General features: G+C 41.0%; 1 protein-coding gene across 1 annotated transcript in view; it reads left to right on the forward strand.

The window, feature by feature from the left end:
• Positions 1 to 4,060, forward strand: part of LOC131524831 (chitin synthase chs-1-like) — a 29,790-nt gene extending 25,730 nt beyond the window's left edge. Inside the window, exons 10-19 of the mRNA XM_058752186.1 lie at positions 827 to 1,027; positions 1,111 to 1,395; positions 1,557 to 1,736; positions 2,201 to 2,585; positions 2,727 to 2,758; positions 2,852 to 2,916; positions 3,245 to 3,355; positions 3,455 to 3,672; positions 3,756 to 3,837; positions 3,924 to 4,060. Of these exons, the coding sequence (XP_058608169.1) occupies positions 827 to 1,027; positions 1,111 to 1,395; positions 1,557 to 1,736; positions 2,201 to 2,585; positions 2,727 to 2,758; positions 2,852 to 2,916; positions 3,245 to 3,355; positions 3,455 to 3,672; positions 3,756 to 3,837; positions 3,924 to 4,016 (1,652 nt within the window). The 3' untranslated portion in view covers positions 4,017 to 4,060. The remainder of the gene's footprint in view (positions 1 to 826; positions 1,028 to 1,110; positions 1,396 to 1,556; positions 1,737 to 2,200; positions 2,586 to 2,726; positions 2,759 to 2,851; positions 2,917 to 3,244; positions 3,356 to 3,454; positions 3,673 to 3,755; positions 3,838 to 3,923) is intronic.
• Positions 4,061 to 24,765: the final 20,705 nt, after the last annotated feature.

Genomic DNA, 24,765 nt, shown 5'->3' on the forward strand with positions numbered 1-24,765 from the left:
CGAGTGCCTGTAGTTTCCAGGTGAAAAACAAGTACACTTCCATAATGTACTTAAAGTGCTCTATTTTCGCGCACTAATTTTGTACTTAATATACTAAAAATGATCCTTTAGTACTTCTTAAAATAAACTTAAGATTATCTAAGTGTACTCAACTGTGCTATTTTGAGTCACCATGAATATGAACTAAAATGCACTTTTAGCATACTATCTTTGTATTTAAAAAATGTATTTAGTTACTACTTGTAGTACACTTGAGTGTACTAGTGAATGAAAGATGGGTTCAAGTGGCTACAAGTGGTAACTAAGTGGGGGGAGGGGAGTGTAAAATACACGTTTTATTTGACGGGGTTCCCCTGATAAAAGTCGCATTCTAGAGGCTAAATATGTCATTGGGGTCACTTCAACCCTCTGACATGAAAAACATCCCATGGACTTGGCAACATTGAGCGGAAGTGTGTGGCCTCAGAATTAAAGACGAATCACGCAACATAATGCCAGCAGGGGTCACTCTTTATTCATTACATAAATAATAAACTTAAGCTTAAATACATAGTTATGACTCTATGTTGATTGTTGCCAGTGACACAGAACTGTTGGGTGAAGCGGCCACAGCAGTGCTTTATCGTGAATAAAACAAGGCTGCTGACAACATTATGATACAAAATTTAACAATTCGCTGCTAGATGTTCATTGTAGAATCTGATACCCACTCTTAGAAGAGAAGCAGACAAAAGAACTATTCTAAAAATGCACTAGAGACTACTTATGTATAGATTTTAAGGGGGATGAATTGACTAAGCTGATTATTTCTTCACTGTGCTTGAAGGGCCCATGGTGTGGTATCAGAAGTTTGAATATGCGGTAGGCCACTGGCTCCAGAAGACTGCAGAGCATGTGTTCGGCTGTGTACTGTGCAGCCCTGGATGTTTCAGTCTTTTCAGAGGAGCTGCACTCATGGATGACAACGTCATGAAGAGATACACAACCAAAGCCAGTGAAGCCAGTCACTACATCCAGTATGATCAAGGTCTGCTTGAAGCTAACCACTGCCAAATTATATCAGTTAAGCTAAGGCTGAAGTAATTCACCCTGTGTTTGGTGTAATGTCAGGTGAGGACCGCTGGTTGTGCACTCTGCTGCTGCAGCAGGGCTGGAGGGTGGAGTATAACGCAGCATCTGATGCCTACACCAACGCTCCACAGGATTTTAAAGAGTTCTACAACCAGCGCAGACGCTGGGGACCCTCTACCATGGCCAACACCATCGACCTCTTGGGCTCAGGAAGACTGACCTCTCAGAGGAACAGCTCTATCTCAAAACCTTACATCTTGTACCAGATTATCAGCATGGCAGCTTCCATCCTGGGCCCTGCCACTATCTGTCTCATGATATCAGGTAAAGTTAGCAATTTAGAAATACTTATTTAAATAAAAAAAATCAATACTTTGTGCTTATCAGATTTATTATTCTGTTTCAGCAGTATGGCATAAGGAAGATATGTTTTTACAGTTACATTTGTCCAAAATATCTATTAAAGTGCTTTGTTTATCTTGCAGGAAGCTTTGTGTTCATCTTGAATATGGATAAAAATATAGCCCTAGCTTTGGCCATAGTGCCCCCTACTGTCTACCTCATCCTGTGCTTCAAACTGAAATCTGACACGCAGATTAAAATTGCAGCAATCATGAGTGTACTCTATGCATTTCTCATGGCAGGAACAATTCTCTCAATCATAGGTAACGTTTTTTTTGTCTTGAAGTATCTTTTAGTTTGATCAGCAGTTTTCTTTGCAGTGTCGTTTTCTTTTCCAGTTGGCACAGTAAGATCTTTTGAAAAGAAATAAATATTTTTCTTTTGCAAGGATGCATTAAACTGATTAAAAAAAAAAAAATGACAGTAAAGACTTTATTAGAAAAAAAATCATCATAAAATTATATTTAAAAAAACAATTATATTTTTGAACAAATAAATCATGCAATCAAATCATGATTGACAAATTATTAAATCATAAATCAACCTTGCTGCATAAGAGAACCAAAAATATATTTTCAAAAAATCTTACTAAAACTTATGAATGGTAGTGTGCATTAGAAAATCTTGTTTACTTTAGTGTATACTTTAGTCCATCCGCACATTTTTTTCTAAACGATAGCAATACAATCTAACCTAATACTTGCTCTTCTCTTGTCAACTCTCATAGGTGATTTAGTGAAGCAAAAGACTTTTCTGACCCCCAGTGGTCTGTTCCTCATCGGCATGGTGGTTTTGTACATCATCACGGCAGCTTTACACCCTCAGGAGTTCTCACTGGTCATCTATGGATTGTTATACTTCCTCTGCATTCCCAGTGGGTATCTACTCCTAGTTATTTACTCCATAGTCAACATGAACAATGTCACGTGGGGCACTCGTGAAACCGGCAGCCAGACTAAAACTACTGCAGTCGACACCATCAAGAAGAAGGTCATGAACGCCACATGCTGCAAATGTCCATGCTTGGAATCTGAAGATCTGAGTGAGAAGACATTACCAGCAGAAGAAATAACAAAAACTGAAAAGCCACAAATTCCCTCGGAAACACAAAGGTAAAAACATGTCCACACAATAGGACAATTTAACGCTGACAGTTAAGTCCATCTGTGTAGTATTTTATTTTGTAACTATTTTTACATGTAGGCTTGTTTTAATACTACAACTAAAAATAATACTGTATTCCTACAATGTAGGGATCATGAGTTCCAGCTTAGTCCTCATCAAAGTAAGTGTAATTTCCATAAATAATATCATAATATTCTAGGTAGACTTATTGAATTTGACTACCATTAAAACTCATATATGTTTAATCCAAAAGCTTGGATTGAGCATTTGCAGATGAAATCTTACGAATTTCCTTTGGATGAATCTGCATTGCCTTTGGTAAGTCTAACTGACAAAATTAATATATATATATATATATATATATATATATATATATTTATAAAAAATTTTTTAATGATTTATTTATTATTTAGTTGTTTTTTATTGTATTATTCAAAAGCAGCCATGTATTTTTGTGTCATAATACATGTGTTTTTTTTTTCACAGTAATTTTTGGTCATTCTAACTTGAAACTTTTGTCGCTGCAGATATGTCAACTGTATACTTTAAATGTTTTTGACCATGTCATGCGTTTTATGAGTTGCTGATTAGATATTAGTTATTAAATATTATGTTTTTTAATCCTCATTTTTTTCACGTGTTGCAGGATGAAATCGATTTCTGGAGACAACTGCAGAAGAAATATCTGGAACCTCTTAAAGAGAATAAAGAACAACAGGAAAAAATTGCTGATGATCTGAGAGAACTTCGAAATAAGGTACGCAAAATAAATAAAGTATGTGGTCTTGTCTAAAGTATTTGCTCTGGAACAGTAGAGATTTGTTTTCATGCTGTTTTGCTTTCCTTTTCCTTACAGGTTACATTTGCCTTTTTCTTCTGCAATGCACTTTGGCTGGTGGCAACTTTCTTCCTTCAGGCGATTGGTGACTCAGTCTCCTTAAAGATCCCAAAAATCTATCCCAATGGGACTTATGACCCAACAGAAGTGTTTTCCCTAGATCCAATCGCACTGATGTTTCTACTGAGCTTCACAGTACTGCTGTTAATGCAGTTTGTTGGAATGCTTTACCACAGGTAACTAAACATACACACAAGAATTAAATCACGATTACTGACAGAGAGACGTTTTTTTGATGGATTATGTTCTTTTGTTTCAGAATCTACACATTAATCCATTTTGTGGCATATGCTGACACAGAAATTAAATCTTATAGAAAGCAGTCACATCTGTCACATCAGGTGAGCCAATGGATCACACAAAAAATTATGAAATTTTAAATGCTTTTTTGTTTTTTTTAATGAACCATGTTGATCATGTTGCACAGATCCTGGACTCAAACCACCAGCCTGAGACGTATGGGCCAGACACAGCTTTATGTTTTAAGAACCCATCTGCTAGGGCTATAACTTCAGTATAATGTTTTGCATTTAATAATTAATGTTTATAGTCCAGTGGATAATAACATGGAAATATAATTTTCTGAATATTTATTTAGTGTTTAAACCTGAATGTTCTGTTGTAGAGTAAAACATTGGGCCTGACAATTAATGAATTAATTACATGATATGCAAATTAATAATTAAACTAATCACAATCAATTACATAGTACTGAATATTAGCATTGAATATTATTGACATTACAAGAAATGGCTAATTATGTGTAGTTTGTTAGCCAATATATTATTTATTTCTATTTGATTATGTCCATTCCATATACCATACCAATATATTTCTTTCTTTCCTTGTTTCTTTCTTTTAAAAAATGAACCGCACTAAATTAACATTAAATTCACAGTTATATAAAAATATTGAACACATTTACTGTAAAGTGCATTTAAATAAATTAAAGTGATATATGCTCTTTTGAAATTGTCTCTCATTGTGACTCGGGAAGTTTTAATGTTATTGAACAGAAGTTCAGTTTGTGTGAATACTTGTATACTTGCTTCCATATGCTAGAAATAATTATTTTATTGTTTTATGTGATGTAAAAAAGAGGTAAAACAAGCATTATTCTATGAATCCTTGAATAGTATGAAACAAAACACTTATAGATCACTTATCTGCTAAAATAACAATAATAATAGTACAACTTGATAGCAAGAGCCTTTACGTGATAGTCACGTGCTAAATTCGGCCAATCAATGACACTGCAAATAAGAACGTTAACCCAGGATTTAGATAGTGTTAAACATCATCTTATTAATACCTACAATTAACGCAGTATTACATTTTGAATGACCCAGGGTTAACTATTTCAAGTGTAAAAAGCCCTAATGCTTGTTAAGTCATTAATGCATGAAGTCCCCCCCCCGCCCCAAAATTACAAAATAATCAAACCTAATGTCTTGATACTTCTTTAAAGTTTCCAAGATTGATATAATTGAATTGGTAAACTCATTCCCCTCTCTCCTCTCTGATATCCTGAGCTCATGTCATTGAGCATGACAGTCAAGTCAAGTCGCTATTATTTGTATAGCGCTTTTAACAATGCAAATTGTGTCAAAGCAGTTTTACATCAGCTTGACATAAAGCTGGGTGGCTTTACATCAGCTTTACATTATTTAGATGGGGAAATAGTGTGTTGAAATAGTGTCATTCTCCTCTGGCCAGACAAAATCAGCAGTTTAAATCTGCAGCAGAGTCAGATTGTGCAGAGGACTCATCTGGTTCCTGTGATCTTGTCCCGATGGCCGTCTAGGAGACAGGGTCTTCACTGGGGATCAGTCTCTGGGGCTCATCTAGTTGTCCTGGTCTCCGCTGTCGTTCAGGGCTGTAGAGGTCATCTGTGCTGATCCACCATCTGATCTGGATACGGACTGGATCTGGGATCTGGGTGGCTACAGTGACCTTGGAATAAGAAAGAAACAAACTAATATTAGCATAGATGCCATTCTTCTAACGATGTAACAATCAGGTGTTTTGTGAAGTGTTTCCGGTTCCGGTTGACCTAGTTAATGCAGCCTGTGGGTGTTCGTGCAATTAAATGAGTGGAGATGACATGTGAGCTGGATGCTATAGCTGTGAACTGGCTAACTTTATTTACCGAACAACGCACCAGACAAAAACTTTGATCTCTTAAAGGGGAAAACACACACTGCCGCCCACTAACATTCTTAAAGGGGAAAACCTTACATGTGAATTGTCACATCTTTAAACATAAGTCGCCACAAGCCTAACAATCCTTTAACGCAGTGGTTCTCACTTCCAGTCCTGGGGCCCCTGCTCTGCACATTTGCATGTCTCCTTACTTAACACACCTGATTGAGATCATCAGCTCGTTGGAGAGATCCATGAACTGAACTAACGAGCTGATGATCTCAATCAGGTGTGTTAAGTAAGGGAGACATGCAAAATGTGCAGAGCAGGGGGCCCCCAGGACTGGAATCGAGAACCACTGCTTTAACGGATATGAATTATAGAAATGCCATAGTGTATTACCTGTAAGCCAGGTTAAAGAGATGGGTCTTTAATCTAGATTTAAACTGAAAAACTGACAGAGTGTGTCTGCTTCCCGAACAGTGTTAGGTAGATTGTTCCAGAGTTTTGGCGCTAAATAGGAAAACGATCTCCCACCCGCAGTTGATTTTGATTTTCTAGGATATTGTCAAATGACCAGAGTTTTAAGATCCCAGCGGACGTGAAGGACTATAGTGTGATAAGAGCTCACTCAAATACTGAGGTGCCAAACCATTCAGGGCCTTATAGGTAATTAGCAAGATCTTAAAATGTATACGATGTTTAATAGGGAGCCAGTGCAGTGTTGATAGAACCGGGCTAACGTGGTCATACTTCCTGGTTCTAGTAAGAACTCTAGCTGCTGCATTTTGAACCAGCTGGAGTTTGTTTATTAAGCGTGCGGAACAATCACCCAATAAAGCATTACAATAATCTAGCCTCAAGGTCATGAACGCATGAATTAATGTTTCTGCATATGACATTGAGAGCATAGGTCGTAATTTAGATATATTTTTAAGATGGAAAAATGCAGTTTTACAAATGCTAGAAACGTGTTTTTCGAAGGAAAGATTGCTATCAAAAAGTATGCCTATGTTCCTAACTGATGATGAAGAATTTACAGAGCAGCCATCAAGTATTAGACAGTGATCTAGGTTATTACATGCAAAAGTTTTTGGTCCAATGATTAACACCTCTGTTTTTTCAGAATTTAGTAGTAAGAAATTGCTAGTCATCCAGTTTTTGATATCAACTATACTTTCCGTTAGTTTTGCAAATTGGTATGTTTCATCGGTTCGTGAAAAAATATAGAGCTGAGTATCATCAGCATAACAGTGTTATGCAATTCAACATGATAATTAACTTGTTTTGAACATGTGACTCTTTATTGTGCCGGTCCTTTTCCATGATCAAAGGCTGTACATGTGTCACGGACGCTGCCGGAAGGAACACGGAGCCGTGGATAAACGGAGTAGACTTTTATTTCCAACACACAGGGTATATCCACACATGGAACAAGGGATGACACACGAACGTAACTGGTAGACCTGAACTGAACAGACTAGGGCTTATAAGGACAGGACAATCAAGGAACTAAGGAGACACACCTGGAATTAAATGAACACTTCCAGTCTCGCTCGAGAACAACGGTCTGACGCACACAGATTCTGGCGTTATTTCCTTATCACTTCTCGCGTGGGTTTTGTTGTGAAACGTAGTTTGCGGATCAGACAGAGTTGTCGGCGATTCTTCCTATTGTGAAATCCTGCAATGTGAAAGCCCCTGTCGCCGATCCATCGTGCAGTGTGAACACAGCAGACTGAATGCTACCACAGATAGTCACGCAGTGTGAAAACAACAGCTATCAGATGAGTTTGAAAATCGTGCAGTGTGAACTCGGCATAAGCGGATTCTCCGCAGTTTTGGCGCCTCCGCTCTGTTGCTATGACTTGTCAGGATTGTAGCGCATTCTCAGTGTTTTGCTGGTATGCGGCTGATTTCATGCGCGAGGTAACTGTCCGCGAAGCGCTCGCCCAGGTGGAAAAATGCGCTGTTGCTGCCAGATCTCGATTGCCGAAAATTACATTGTGTTTGATGCAAAACTAACCCGACGAAATTAAATGAAAAAAAAAAAAAAAAAACAACTGTATATTTTCATGCTTTCTCAAGCAAAGCAAATTTTGAAAGTCCACTAAAAACATATCTGGTCATAGACAATATTGATGGCGTTATTGTCAACATACCTAAGTAGTAAATACATTTTAAAAAAGTTTATAAGATTTAGATTTAGTCATTTTGCAGACGCTTAAAAGCGACTTACAATTGGGGAATACATAAAGCGATTCATCTTGAAGAGGCAATCAGACAGACGAAGTGCTTGCAACACCAAGTCTCAGGCATTGTTCAAATAAATACAAACTACCAAAGGAAGGAATAAGTAAAGATAATTTTTTTTTTTTTTTTTAAGTTTAGGATGAAGTCAAGTGCTGTCGAAAGAGATGAGTTTTCAGTTGTTGCTTGAAGATTGACAGGGATCCAGCAATCCGGATAGGGGTGGGAAGATCGTTCCACCAGCCAGGAATGGTGAACGAGAATGTTCTGGAGAGTGATTTTGAGCCTCTCTGTGATGGTACCACGAGGCGTCGTTCACTAGCAGATCTCAGATTTCTGGAGGGGATGTAATTTGTTAGTAGAGAGTGCAAGTAAACGGGTGCTGAGCCAGTGGTTGTTCTATATGCAAGCATCAGTGTCTTGAACTTGATGCGAGCCGCAACTGGTAGCCAGTGCAGGGAGATAAAGAGAGGTGTAACATGGGCTCTTTTGGGCTCGTTGAAGACCAGTCGTGCCGCTGCATTCTGAATCATTTGTAGAGGTTTGACTGTGTTAGACGGAAGTCCAGCCAGAAGAGCATTGCAATAGTCCAGCCTAGAAATGACAAGGGCCTGGACAAGAAGTTGTGCAGCATGCTCTGTCAGAAAGGGCCTGATCTTTCTGATGTTATATAGTGCAAACCTGCAAGATCGAGCAGTCTTTGCAATGTGGTCTTTGAAGGTCAGCTGATCATCAAAGATTACACCAAGATTTCTGACCGAAGTTGATGGGGTTATTGTTGATGAACCTAACTGGATCGTGAAGTCATGCTGTAGAGTCGGAGTGGCCGGGAGGACAAGAAGCTCAGTCTTTGCCAGGTTGAGCTGCAGGTGATGTTCTTTCATCCATGCCGAGATGTCCGCCAGGCAACCTGAGATCCTTGCAGCTACCGTTGGATCATCAGGTTGAAAAGAGAGGTAGAGCTGTGTGTCATCAGCGTAGCAATGGTATGAGAATCCATGTGCCTGTATGATGGGACCCAGTGATGTAGTGTATGTGGAGAAGAGGAGGGGTCCAAGAACTGATCCCTGAGGAACCCCAGTGACCAGTGTATGTGCTTTGGATACCTCCCCTCCCCAGGCCACCCTGAAAGACCTACCAGTGAGATAGGATTCAAACCTTACTTGGCAATATTTTAAATATATTATTATTATTATTTATTTTATTTTATTTATTTTTTGGGTATTTTGCATGGTCTATTATTGTCATCCGGGTGGGAGTTTTAACTTCTATTCACTGGGAATAAAAAATAAATGGGAAAAAATAAATAAATAAATAAAAAGATTCATTCAGTTGATGCAGAGACGTAGACCGGGGGAATCCCCCATCTCCCCACACTCTGAATGTTATGTATCCTAACGTAGCTACGTGTAAACGTTATTTGGCGGTTTTTACTTGGAAAATCAGCTGTTTTGTAGCATTCGAACAACTATGGATAAACCTGAAACGATAGAAGAAGGACTGGAGATTAATTTAATTTACAAATAGCCTAAGGTAGGAATGTGCATATTTTTAAATCGACACCTGCCATGGGTATGGTGTCAAATCTATGCCATTAATAACCGAGCGCACCACTTATGCTGGTCACATGTGACCTGAGACATGGCTTCATCAACAGACTAGATGCATGTAAGTTGTCATTTATTTATTTTTTTTTATTTTTATTTTTTATAAATATAAGTAGAGTAAAGTGCAGAACCCTCTTACAATGAAAGAATATATTACCATCAACCCCTAAAATTTGACATAGTAATACAAAATATATAAAAAAGTTTATACAGCAACTCTTGCTTATTTATATGAACAAATAATTTATTTATTAATTTATGACATGGCTTCATCAACAGACCAGATGCAAGTTGCAGATGCCTGGACCTGCGATAGGACGGCTCCGAGCCCTGTATCGGAGGCATCCGTCTGTAGCAGGAAGGGGCAGCTAAAGTCCGGGGCTCGGAGGTCAGGGCTGCCTTGATGTCCCGGAAGGCTTCCTCGGCTGCGGATGTCCACTGTACCTGCTCCGGCTGCCCCTTCCTGGTCAGATCTGTCAGAGGGGCGGCTAAAGAGGAGAAGTTAGGGATGAAGCAGCGATAATACCCCGCCAACCCCAAAAAGGCTCGTACCTGGGTCTTCGTCCTCGGCCTGGGGGCGGAGCGGACGGCCTCCACTTTCTTCTCTTGTGGCCGAATCAGGCCCCGCCCGACTTGGAACCCCAGGTACTTCACTTCGGAGAGTGCTAGATGACATTTGCGGGGGTTAGCGGTGAGTCCAGCCCTCCGGAGTTCCGACAGCACCCTCCGTAGCCTTTCCACGTGGTCTTCCCAAGTTTCGGAGTGGACGACCACGACGTCCAGAGATGCGGCGGCGTATAACTGGTGGGGCTGTAAGAGGATATCCATCATCCTTTGGAACGTGGCAGGGGCCCCGTGAAGGCCGAAGGGAAGGGTCCGGTACTGCCAGTGGCCGCTAGGGGTGGAGAAGGCAGTTTTTTGCTTGGCGTCTTGTGATAGCGGTACCTGCCAATAGCCTTTGGTGAGGTCTAGGGTAGAGATGTACCGGGCCCTTCCCAACCGATCCAGCAACTCCAGTCACATCCGAGAACTGACCGATCAGGTGCTGCAGCTCTGTCTTCTGGGCGGCCGACAGATGGGGGTTGATGTCTACAACCACGGGCTCTGAGGTGGCGAGGGCGACGAGCTGGTCCCTCGTCCCCACCCACTTCTTCAGCAAATTTATGTGGTAGAGTTGCTCCGTTCTTTGGCGGCCGGGTTGTCGGAGGCGGTAGGTAACCGGCCCAACTCTTTCTAGCACTGTGTACGGGCCTTGCCATGTGGCCAGGAACTTGCAGGCAGCTGTGGGGACGAGGACCATGACCCGGTCTCCGGGCTGGAATTCCCGTGGTTGGGCCGCCCGGTCGTAGTGGCGCTGTTGGGCCTGCTGCGCGTGGCTCAGGTACTCACCGGACTAATGGCATCACCCGGTCGATACTCTCCCTCATCTCCTTAACATGTTCGATGACTGAACTTTGGGGGGCCGGCTGCTGCTCCCAGGCCTCCTTCGCCACATCCAGGAGGCCCCGGGGTTGTCGACCGAAGAGGAACTCGAAGGGGGTGAAGCCAGTTGAGGCCTGGGGAACCTCACGGATTTCGAAAAGGACATACGGGAGCATGAGGTCCCAGTCGCGCTTGTCTTCTGCCGTCACTCGTCTCAACATCTGTTTTAGGGTTTGATTAAAGCGCTCGACGAGTCCGTCTGTATATATATACAATATATATATATATATATATATATATATATATATATACATAAATAATTTTGAAACAAAAGATAAATAAATGTAGGCGTGGCTCAAACTATTAATAATAATAATAATAATAATTTATTTGTATAGCACTTTTCATACATAGAATGCAACTCAAAGTGTTTCACAAGCATAAAACAAATATTAAAAACATCAACATAAGAATATATAAAAAAAGTATAAGCAAATGTAAGTGTATATAATATGCACAAATATAATACGCATACTTCACACACTATTTTAGTCATACGCAACTGTAAAAAGGTACAGGTGCATCTCAATAAATTAGAATGTTGTGAAAAAGTTCATTTTTTTCTTGTAAGTTATTTCAAAAAGTGAAACTTTCATATATTTTAGATTTATTGCATGTAAAGTAAAACATTTTAAAAGTTTTTTTGTTTTAATTTTGAGGATTAGAGCTTACAGCTCATGAAAGTCAAAAATCAGTATCTCAAAATATTAGAATATTTACATTTGAGTTTCAATTAATGACCATCCCTACATTATAAATTCCGGGTATCTCGTGTTCTTTGAAACCACAATAATGGAGAAGACTGATGACTTGGCAATGATCCAGAAGACGAACATTGACGCCCTCCACAAAGAGGGTAAGTCACAGAGGGTCATTACTGAAAGGTGTGGCTGTTTACAGAGTGCTGTATCAAAGCATATTAAAGGCAAAGTTGACTGGAAGGAAGAATTTGGGTAGGAAAAGGTGCATAAGCAACAGGGATGACTGCAAGCTTGAAAATACAGTCAAGTAAAGCTGATTCAAACACTTGTGAAAGCTTCACAAGGAGTGAACTGAAGCTGGAGTTCATCAAGTGTCACCACGCTCAGACGTCTTCAGGAAAAGGGCTACCAAGCCACTTCTGAACCAGAGACAACGTCAGAAGCGTCTTACCTGGGCTGTGGAGAAAAAGAACTGGACTGTTGCTCAGTGGTCCAAAGTCCTCTTTTCAGATGAAAGTAAATTTTGCATTTCATTTGGAAATCAAGGTCCCAGAGTCTGGAGGAAGAGTGGAGAGGCACAGAATCCATGTTGCTTGAAGTCCAGTTTCCACAATCAGTGATGATTTGGGCTGCCATGTCATCTGCTGGTGTTGGTCCACTGTGTTTTCTGAAGTCCACAGTCAATGCAGCCATCTACCAGGGAATTTTAGAGCACTTCATGCTTCCTTCTGCTGACAAGCTTTATGGAGATGCTGATTTCATTTTCCAGCTGGACTTGGCACCTGCCCACACTGCCAAAGGTACCAAAAGCTGGTTCAATGAGCATGGTGGTACTGTGCTTGATTAGCCAGCAAACTCGCTTGACCTGAACCCCATAGAGAATACATGGGGTATTGTCAACAGGAAGATGAGAGACACCAGACCCAACAATGCAGATGACCTGAAGGCTGCTGTCAAAGCAACCTGGGCTTCCATACCACCTCAGCAGTGCCACAAACTGATCACCTCCATGCCACGCCGAATTGAGGCAGTAATTAAAGAAAAAGGAGCCCCTACCAAGTATTGAGTACATATACAGTAAATGAACATACTTTCCAGAAGGCCAACAATTAACTAAAAATGTTTTTTTTATTGGTCTTATGAAGTATTCTAATTGGTTGAGATAGTGAATTGGTGGGTTTTTGTTAAATGCACCTGTATGTCTTAACACACTTTTTAAAAATATGAATACAGACTCTCTCACTTAATTTGGAAGACCGTTCCAAATTTTTGGAGCATAGTGACTAAGAGAGGTACCACCAGATCGCTTGAGATTTACTGTGTAATATGCTAAAAGTCCAGCACAAGAGGATTGTAACATTCGATTAGGAATATATCTTGACAAACAATCAGAAATATAAGAAGGTGTCAGGTTATGCAATGCTTTATATGCTAATGTAAGAATCTTATAGTCAGTCCTTTGGTGCACAGGTAACCAATTTAATTCCAATAAAACCGGTGTAATATGTTCTCGTTTCTTCAATTTCATTAACCTGTTAGAAATCCAGTGTCCGGCTGGCGGTACTCTAGGGGGGTTAGGGGTTAACGTCGTCAAATGAAAAAAAAAGAAACAAAGCTGAACATGTCATATATCTTTGGAAAGCTGAGATTCTTGTGATTTGAACGATGTAAACCATTTTAAGGTACAGTCAACACAGCAGGTACAATCAGTGTCTTTGTCAGACCACCAACAACCTAATAAACAACAACAAAATTGAAGGAACTCACCTATGAAGCCTCCTGATAGTACACTAATCAGTAACATTCCAACAAAAATGGTGTTGTTTCACTGTAAAGGGTCCAGACTATCGAATTCAGTGCAATATTTAGTCCATAACACATGTATATGTTGATAAACATCCACGGAATGCAGTAGTATCATTTCAAATTACTCGACAGAGCTATCAAATCTTCTGTGTATTCTGTAATGTAGCGTCTGTTCACATGTAAACATTACGGATTGTTTGATGTCAAAATGACCGCTGAGCTCTGCCCTTTTGAATGACACCTCATTTGAACCAATAGATGCATCTTAGAGGGGTCAGCATGCAGCGATAGTCAAAGTGCGTCCAGTATGGGAGATGGTGCCGCTCTCTCTTTGATGGACAGTAGATCAATCAGATTGCTATAAGAGTCTGCAAATGACTGTCTTATCTGATAGCCAATGACCTTCTGAACAGATTGATATGCCGCTTTAGGGGGTCGGTTCATGCTATCATGCTCTGAAGTCCGTGCGTACAAGATAAGGTGACCAGCGCGCTTGCGCACAGCAGTGCGCTCCCAGAGTGTTTACGGCTGAAAGATGGTTAGAGGTGAAAAATGGCTTAAAGAACGAGAAAAACTAACTTTTTCCACTAAGAAGTTGTTGAACAATGTGCTCGGCGTGACAGAGATGACATTTTTGATGAAGAGAGCAATGTTTGATGACATTTTTGACGGAGAAAGCGATGTTTCATCCATTGAAGCGGAGATGTTTTTGGATGGAGACGACGGCGCTTTTCAACAAGTAAATGTTTTATTATATTACATAATTATATTTATATGTATTATACATATAAATATGTATCTTATACATATTTTACAGTATATATTGAGGTATGTGTTTGTGTTTTGAGGTGTTCCTGCTAACTTCTGTCCTGTTTGTGTGTGTGTGTGTGTTTTGAGATGTTTCTGCTGACTTCTGTCCTGTTTGTGTGTGTACTGATGTGTTCCTGCTAACTTCTGTCCTGTTTGTGTGTGTGTGTGTGTATTGATGTGTTCCTGCTAACTTCTGTCCTGTTTGTGTGTGTATTGATGTGTTCCTGCTAACTTCTGTCCTGTTTGTTTGTTTGTTTGTGTGTGTGTGTGTGTTGATGTGTTCCTGCCAACTTCTGGTGTGTGTGTGTGTTGATGTGTTCCTGCTAACTTCTGTTGTGTGTGTTGTTGTTTTTTCAATCCTCTACCGCTCAGATTTTTTTACCCACAATAAGAAAGTGCCATTTTTAATTGTCCTTCATTCTGCAAACAAGGTGGAGTGATATTTAAATCATTTCTCGCTATCGATACCAAATTAAATTTTCTCCGATGATTGTTTGGTCTACTGTTAGTGTTCCTAGAGGGGACAACAACCTCAATGTTATTAATCTGTTTGTTACTAATCTGTTTGCATCCCTGTTCTAGTTTCAAGAGATTTGACATATTATTGCTTACAGGGATACTACAAATTTGTCACTGATTATACAATACAGTTTCAATGTCTCGACAAGAAATGTACTCCAGCCCTACTTGGATGTATACCATCAGTACGATAAAATCGCGCTCTCTCCCAGAAGAGATCCCAGTTATTAATAAAACTAAAATTTTTCTTCTTGCAAAACGAGTCTAGCCCAGCTGTTGAATGCAAAGAGTCTGCTGAAGTATTAATTTCCTCTTCTATACATTGGTAGTGGTCCCGAGATTAAGATCCTTGTTGCAGGTGATGCATTGCGAACAACTTCCACTAGATCATTGAAGTCCTTTTTTTAAATTTCTGATAATATATATAACTGTCAATTTTTTGGGGGTGATTTAAAACCGCTGGGATTTGGGCAGCAATGTCAAGTGCCTGAGCTCCCGGAAAACATTGTTTTTGCACCTCAGTATGATTAGTCTTAATTTTCAAATGTCTGATGATAGAGTTGCCAATAATAAATGTCTTACCAGGTGAAGAGGGTGGCGATGACGTTGGGGTATTTGGCGAACTGAGTGGCTCAAATCGATTGCTGATTGAGAGATCGAACTTCTGGGTCAACATAGTCGATGTTCTGGCTTTAAAATGAGATTTCCTCCGTTGGTAAAGCCAAGGTCCATTACACGATGGAGCGGGTGTAAAACAAGCTTCAACCATCTTAATCTGAGGTATATTCCTCTCATGAAAGAAAATCCCCGGTGTAGATGTTGACGGTGCTTCAGAACGGTGCTCTTGTAAAGTGTCTTCAACCTGAGAAGTTTTCAACACAGTATTCTGTTCACATAACTGTGAGTGTTTCTCAAGTAGCACCTGTATTTGTGACTCCAGAACTGACAGTTCATCCTCAATTGAGCGTACCTCAAGGTCTCTCTGATCGATTGGGCAAAACTCTGTCCCACAGTTCTTCCACGCTGCCGCCACCGCCATATTGACAAACGTGACTGTTTATTGTAGCATTTCTGTCAGTGAACACGGCAACACACAGCCTGCAAAACACTACGCTATCAAAGAAATAATACAGTTAAATAAGAAAGTAGCCTAAATAATTCATAACAACTTCATTCATTGCTGGGTCTGCGTTGGCCTGATAACAATTAGAACGTAAACAATAATGCTTAAGCTTACCTTAGCTTTTATATAATGTTAGACTTAAAATTCTTTGACAGAAAAACAAACATGTTGATATTGTCCGGTTTAAGGGAGGACCTCATTGGTGTTACAATGTTTCCAGCCGCACTGAACACGCGTTCAGATGGTGTGCTTGTTGCGCAAATGCATTTTAAGCAATCTCAGATTTAATTCAAATCAACTTAGCTGAATTGGTACATTCAAACTAAACAAAGATAAATTAATGAAATAAAATCAAAAGAGGTAGAATAAAGTCAAAATAAAAATAAAAATAACACAAATAGAACCAAAGTATGTGGAGAGGGACCAACCTAAATGAGTCTAAACAGAAGGTGATAGCACAAACAGGAACTGAAACCAAGAGTGAGGGGGAGAGAGAGGAGGAGTGGTTCAAACTATACACTTTACACTTGCACAGTGTCAGTTAGTCAGATGCTAACAACTAACAGTTGAGGTAAAGGGCTTAGCTTAAATGCCTGTTCAGCTGCTACAGAGTTAGCTTTGGCTACACTCAGTTGTTTGTTTACACAAGGGTCTGTGACTGTGGGAGCTGTTATCAGATTGAACCGGAAGAGGCTGCTCTCAACTCCTGGGGTCAGATGTTGCTAAGAGACCGATGCAAGCTTACAACACGTGCAAGTGGAGCAGAGCTTGCACTGCTGTAAACATGCATGGGAACTCACACGCAGTAGGTTATGACGTATCGCATACAACTTCTTTCACATATCAAAACAGCACGTTTACCTCACACAGACCATGGCAAATTACTAGTAAGCTAGGCTAGAATTACACCATTAATTCGCTATTAAATTGCATCACATCAATGACTACAATGATACGCAAAGGTTACAAGAAGGCCTTAACTCAGGGAGATGAACATCGCTCAAATCACCATTTAACTAAATATCCTGTAGCGAGATTTCTTCGTCGCCCAGTTTTAATATCACTGCTAGTGGGACTTCTTCGCCACACAGATTAATTTGTGCCGCTAATCTGAGATTTCTTCATGAGAGAAGACTGGCACATTTAAAACTGAAATGGGGATTTCTTTGCCCAAAATCAAATTATTTTATTCTGGTACAATTTATACGGGCTGCTAATCTGAGTTTTTTCGTCAGAGAAGGCTTACGCTCTTGTTACGACCCATTTTAATAGGGTGAGACGCGAACGGATGATGTTAACGGGATTCCGGCCACAGCCAACAGATCACCAAAACAACACATAAATTTAAATAATTTATTAAAGAACAATATAAAGAATACAAGTAGCATTAGCTTCAGAGAGGCCCAAGGCCAAAATAACAAACAAAATATCTAAATAAAATAGAGGTATATAAATAACCTAAGTACAAAGAAAAGAAAATACAAATGATCTTCCCTAACTCCCTAAACAAAAACATGGCGCAAAACCAGATCAAAAACAAATAGCAGACCTCTCCTACACTCCAGATAATTTTCTTAGTATAAACAGAATAAACCACAAATTTAAACAACCACAAACAATAACCACTAAGTCGTTGGTGATCTGTTGGCGGAGGCGGAATCCGGAGCTCTTCACGCCACAACAGCAAACGCCAAAGTGAGCTCTCCATGTTTTGGTAGCACCACCCTTTTAAAGTCTCCCGCCTCAAGATCCACCAGTCACGTTCCTTGATGAAGAGCCAATCTCTGCACACATACACACTCACGTACACAAAGCAAAACACACAAAAACAAAGATGCCAAGGATCATAACACTCTGTTAACAACAGAAATTAGGATTTCTTCGCTAATATCAGGTTAGTTCCTTATCGTACGATTTAAACACGTGTTATAGCATTGATAAAATTTCTACTGCTCGTAGTAAGGTGCAATCAAACTATAATCTACCTGATTTTATCAGAAACTGCACGTGTGAGATGTTAATAAAATTTATGAGACAAACACACAAGTTTGATACTGAGTCCGCTTGCAAATAATGTTTAAACGATTGCCAAGGTTCTCCACCATTTATGTTGCAAATTAGCTCAAAAGGGAAATGTATATAAATAATTACAATTAATTATGATTAATTGCAATTATTTATCGCAGCTGCCAGTAGTAACTGTAGCAGAATTAAATTGCCATAAGCTAATCTGTTCGTCCAGTGAACATTCCGTGTAAGTTCATATCAACTCTAAGAAAGGATATTTTCGTGGCCACAGAAATCGTAAAGGGACATTCATTTGCAAGGCAGAATCAGAAACTCGTGTAATTTGTGCACAAGAGTTTTATTAACTAAACACTAACACAAACTAGTCTAACAAACAAACAAACCTACATAGACTTACGCGTACATACATACATACTTGCTGCAAACTGACTGCTGGGGGCGCCCCTCCCAGCCAGAATGCACCAGCTAGGTGTACCAGGTGAAGCTGATCTGCTAATTGGCAGAGCAAACACAAAGTCAGAGTAGAAAGTAGCACTGAGAAATGAGTGTGGCAAATTTGCCATTACTTTAATTGAAGTGAACTCTTTTGTGCAGAATTAAGCCCACTACAATCAATGGAGATGTAGCCGGTTTTTCACTGTCAAGTGAATCCTCACTCTTTTGAAGTAGTAAATGTGCAGAACTCTCCCACTTGAAAAAGACAACCCACTACAAGAAGATTTCAACTGGAATTCACTCATTGCATCGAACTTTCAAAAAGAAGGGAAAAGAAGAGCAAAAGTGTGGTCAATGAGTGAATTCCAGTTGAAATCTTCTTGTAGTGGGCTGAGAGAAACTAGAACAGCGACCGGCTAAGCCTGGAAAGCCAGAAACCTGGTAAGACACTGAATAAAGAAGTGTGAACCATCACTTGACCTGTATCCTGCTGGAATAGAGGATGGAATAGAGCAGCTTAAAGCCAACAGAACAACAGCAAAACTCCAATTCTCCCGGCTGGCCAACAATGTTGTTAGGATGTGCACAATACTGTCTGAAGAGGAGCTCAGAGACAGTTTAAAAAAACTCCCAATTGAGGCCAACAAAGTCATAGAAGCTAATGATGATATGGAGGCCCAGTATCTTGCAGAAGTGGAGCTGGATGCAGACGTTCCTGTGTTGAACGAGCAGCAAAAGACTGATATAGAAAAAACTGCAAGCAAGTGTGAGATGAAACTAAAGGAGCTGAGAGACCTCATCCAAAAGACACTTTGGACCAGCTTTGGAGAAGAAGAGCTGATTATGGCGGTGAAGTCTGCAGAGGATGAAGCAGAGCGTGTGTCATCCATCGAACCCAGTGGCAACGAAGAGGCCTTTGACTTCATGCTCGGCCAGCTAGAAAGACTTGTTAAAACTGCGAAAGAGCTGCGTACACAGTGGAAGTGCTGGGCCCCTCCCACTGAGCAGAAAGACTTCCAGTGTCGCATATGAGGACTTGAGCAGGTTTTTCTCACGTTAACTTCAAGAAAAGTAGACTTTATTCAAGCAAAAGCCATAGAAGACGCCGAAAGTGTGGTGACTTCAGCTTCCATCAGCTACCCGACACCAGCCATTAAACTGAAGCCAACCTCCCTTCCTAAGTTTACTGGCATCAGGCGTGACTTTCACCGATGTCCAGGTGGCAAAGAGATGACCCTTTCTGAAGAAAGAGAGCTGGAGGTGGTGAGGAGTGGGCTTACATATGCACTTGTTGATGACCACAGTGAAAGGCCCCACTGGTATGCCAGATACCCCTGGATAGAAGATCCAGCCACATTGCCAAACAACAGAAAGGCAGTTGAGAGCATCTTCTTGAGGACGGAGAGACAGCTGGCCAAAGAGCTGGAATGGAAAGCCGCTTATGCCGCTCAAGTCCACGACATGGTAAATCGCCGGGCCGCAATTAATTTGTCCAAAGAAGCTTTACTTACTTGGTATGGACCAGTTTGGTATATCAGCCATCTCATTGCCCCCAATCCACACTCTGTCACGACTCCAGTAAGACTCGTCTGGAACAGCAGTCAAAAGTTTAGAAGCCTGAGTCTAAATGACCTCCTGCTAAAAGGTCCGGATGTCCTCAACTCAATTCGTTCTGTGCTTCTCAAGTTTCGAAGAGGAGCCTTCGCTGCCCTGGGAGACATCAAGAAAATGTATAACTCAGTTTGGGTTGAAGACCGAGAAGTACATTTGCACAGGTTCCTGTGACGTGACTCTGAAGAGGAAGAGCTGGGCGAGTATGCAATCACGAGAGTCAACATTGGAGACAAGCCAGCAGGTTGTATTGCTCAGCTCTCTATGAGAGAGACAGCTAATCTTTCTCAGTTTAGCCACCTTAGAGAAGAGTGTCGAGTGTTACAAGAAGATAGCAATGTGGATGACATCTTGACCTCTAATAACAACTTGGACCAGCTCAAAATCATCAAAGCAAATGTGGAGCAGATCCTGAGAGCAGGGGGCTTTGAATTGAAGCCATGGGTCTTCTCTGGCCAAAATAGGAGGAAAGAGTCTGCTAGGAAACAGGAAGAGGATGTAACTCCAAAGATGGTGATGCTTCCAAACCAGCTCAAAGATGAGGATAATAAAGCTCTTGGCCTTGGCTATACTTTAGCCTTATGGTCAGAATAAACTTCTCAAAAAGGAAGAAAAAGATGAGACTTGGCCAAGACCTTTTGCTAGAGCAAGTTAGAGCTCAGACGCTAGACCCACTGACACGACAAGAGTTACTTAGTCAAGTTTCTGGACTGTATGACCTGATCGGCCTAACAACACCTGTAAATCAGAGAGGAGCCATTTTGGTCCGAAGAGCTCTCCAAGAGGCCAAACCCAGATGTAGCACCATTATGGACACATGGGATCTCACACTGTCAGACAAGCTTAGAGAAGATGCTATTGACCTCTTTGAAGAATATGTTCAGCTGGGCAAAGTCAAGTTTGCCAGGGCCTTGACTCCTGCTTTTCGCTGAACCTAATGCAATCACTTTCTCTATGGTGCTGTTTTGTATCTGTGGTGGGCCTGTGACCAAGGGTCAACAGTGAGACTAGTGCAGTCTAAAGCCAAACTGACCCCCCTAGATCATAAGGGGGAAGTAGTCAAGGCAGAGTTGTGTGGGGCAGTCTTCGCTGCTTGTTTAAAGAAGTATTTCGAGCAACATAGCCGAATCCAAGTCAAGCAGTGGTACCACTTTATCGACAACCAGACAGTTCTTGGTGCAATCCAACGTGAGCGCTATGGCTTCCAGACTTTCTTCGCCAACAGGATTGGAGAGTTCCTGGGACTGGTGGTGGGTCCCTGGACCACTGAATATCGCCAATATTATTACTCAAGGGGCTGGTCCAAAAGACTTGGAGGAAGATTCAGAGTGGCAGCAGGGGCCAAAGTTTCTGAATCTACCAGTCAATCAGTGGCCAATTAAATCTGCAAAAGATGCGACCACAACCACCCGAGTGAACATTGGTAAGATGCAAAAGAAATCGTTTAGTGCTGCACTTACAAGAGCTCAAGTGAAAAAAGAACTGTCAGATAAAGGACATCGAAGACCACCAGCTGGTTTAGTTAAAACCTGGTGGATGGAAAACAATTTAGCAAATTCTCATTTGATCAAAATAGTTGCATGGATTTGGAGAGCAGCTAAAAAGTTTGCAGCACAAAGTAAGATATTGGAAACTCTTAAGTGGAAGGCAGTTCCATCAAGAGGAGTTACCACTGTGACTGAACGTCAAGATGCCCTAAGAGATTTTTTCTTAGCTGCACAAAGTGGCGTGACCTTTCCAACCACTACTACAGATCGATTGGTCGTTTATAAAGAGCAAGAATCTGGGCTGCTGGTTTGTGGTGGAAGAGTCCAGAGCTTCAAAGAAGACAAAGTTGGTGTTCCTCTTCTACCTTACAGCGTATGGATCTCAACATTGCTGGCTCGTGAGGCTCACAATGAGGGTCATGAAGGAGTGGCTGCGACCAGGGATGTAGCTAGAGGATTGGGGGCCCCCTGAAAAAATATTGATGTGGGCCCCCCCCACACACACATATCATATACTGTACAATATACAAGCATGGAGGCCCATATATATCCTAATAGGTGTTTCTTACAAAATAACAAAACAGTTAACAAATAAATGCATATAAAGGTTTTTTACTGAACCTAATGCCTAATGCATTTGCGCCTGAGTAGCGAGCCAGACTACTACCATCTGACCAAGTTTCAGCTCTCTAACTCTTACGATTTGGGCTGCACGATCAGTTTTAGCGCGGAATAATAATAATAATAATAATAATAAATCCTAACAAATACAATAGGATTTCAGCACTGCGTGCTTGATCCCCTAAAAATAAAACCTGGGGTTTTGAGTACGCTATATGGTCGGCGGCCGACACGCGCCAGTAGCCTAAATAAAATTATGTGGTGGCGGCAGCGGTGGTCGATAGTTTACATGACAACATACTAACCTGTCTTAAGGTCTTGATAGACTGGGATTCAGCAATTCTCCTGGCCTCTCTCTCCTCCTTTTCATTCCGTTTCTGGTAACTTATATTTTCTTTTCCCCGACATTGTCAGTCAGCATGTACATTAGTGATGGGTCGTTCTTGAACGATTCGTTCTTTTTGAACGAATCTTTAATGTGACTCGGGAAGAACGAGTCGTCTCGGAGAGTGATTCGTTCAGTCGCGCATGCGCAACATCCTATAGGTTCTGCACTGAATTAGTTCAGTTTCGAGTAGTTTCGAGTCTTCGGGTTTGAGTCATTTGTTCATCACGTGACAGCCCCATACGCGTAACCAATGCAGTCAGAGCCGGAAAGAGAATTGATTAGTTCGTCTCCCGAGTCTTCGGGTTTGAGTCGTTCGTTCATCATGTGACAGCCTCATAAGCTACACCTATTCAGTCTGAGGGAAAAATACTTAATAATAACAATAATATCCAACTCTTTAGTTTATTACCTTTGTTACCACATTCAGTGTTATGGAAAAGAACCATCATGACAGAAATTCACATTTATAAACTGTAATTAAAAAGCTACAATTTGAGACCAGAAACGCATCACGTAACTGTAAGAGTAAATAATAATAATAATAATAATAACTATGCACCCGTTTGTAAGGAAGCTTGTAAATTAACTAATTTATCTGTCCAATGCTGTCACATCACGTGACAAAAGAACGAATGACTCGAAAGACTCGAGAGATGAACTAATCAATTCTCTTTCCGGCTCTGACTGCATAGGTTTAGCTTATGAGGCTGTCACGTGATGAACGAACGCCTCAAACCCGAAGACTTGTCAGATAAGAGGTGAGCTAATAATAGACAGACCCAGATAAACAATGAATTAATCTTTTATGTTTCTTATAGCATTAGTTTTGTATTGTTTGTAGTGTGATCAACGTTTGCATAAGTAGTAGATGTGTTAGGGAAGTAGCACGTAACATTTTAATTATATTTTGCTAAAATGAACGAAATGACTCGAAAAAAGATTCGTTCATTTTGCTGAACGAGACTCAAAGGTCCAAGTCAGTAAAATGATCCGAACTTCCCATCACTAATGTACATCGCTAACTTCATTTGACGTCTCAACTCTGATTTGTCATCTTGTTCACGATCTGGGGTGGGACTTCTGAGGATACTTCGTATCTGACTAAACCATTTTTCGGGAGGGTAGAGGAGCAGATATTAGAAAATTAATTTAACCAAATTGCATGCTTTTTTGTGGTTTTCATAATATCTCAGTTATACAACTAATAAAATATTAGAATTATTCACAGAACATGGGCCTATATAGTATAATTCCTGGATTTTGTGGGGCCCCCTGGGCGGTGGGGGCCCCTAGAATTGTCCCCACCTTTCACCCCACTAGCTACGGCCCAGGCTGCGACTCTAATGAAGATGAGAAAGAAAGTGGGGGTCAAAGGAAGAAGAATTGCTCAAAAAGACGTTGACAACTGTATAATCTGTAAGAAAGTCAGAGCCAGGATATGTCAACAAGTAATGGGCAATTTACCTCAAGAGTGGTCTAGACCTGTAGCCCCATTTGAGTTCACAGCTATTGACCTGTTCGGACCCTATCAAGTCAAAGACGATGTGAAGAAGTGGGTCACAATGAAGGTTTGGGGAGTCGTGTTCTGCTGCATGGCCAGTAGGGCTATCCACACAGAGCTGGCCAAAACCATGTTAACTGAGAGTTTCTTGATGACATACCAGAGGTTTACTGCAATTCGAGGGCATCCTAAGAAGATCTGGTCTGACCCAGGCACCAACTTCATCGGTGCCAAACCTGTCCTGGAAGAGCTATACAAGTTCCTGAATGACTTGGACAGGACTAGTGTGGAGGAAGCTTCGGCTAAAAATGGAACCGACTGGCAGTGGAAAATCCAACCAGCCAATTCACCTCATCGTAATGGTGCTGCGGAAACAGTCAGGCCTCAGCTACAGTGAGCTCCAGACAACCCTTCAGATCGCTGCCAACCTTGCCAATGAACGTCCAATAGATGCCAGGGTGCAGAGCTGTGAAGACAGCGTGCAGTACATCACGCCTAATACGCTTTTACCGGGACGAGCATCTTCAAGTGGTGACTTTAAAACATTTGACTTCACAAGCTACCCTTACAAGAGACTCCGGGAAATGCAGTGCCAGGTCAACAGGTTCTAGAGGTCTTGGAGCCAGCTCACCGGTCCCAACTTGTTTGTGTGAAGCAAATGGCATACCTCACAAAGGAATGTTTCTGTTGGAGATATTGTTTGGCTGTGTGACCAGAATGCGTTGAGAGGCCAGTTCAAGCTTGGAAGAGTCATTAGT

Source organism: Onychostoma macrolepis, chromosome 18 (assembly GCF_012432095.1).
Source record: "Onychostoma macrolepis isolate SWU-2019 chromosome 18, ASM1243209v1, whole genome shotgun sequence".
In the NCBI taxonomy this organism is placed as follows: Eukaryota; Metazoa; Chordata; class Actinopteri; order Cypriniformes; family Cyprinidae; genus Onychostoma; species Onychostoma macrolepis.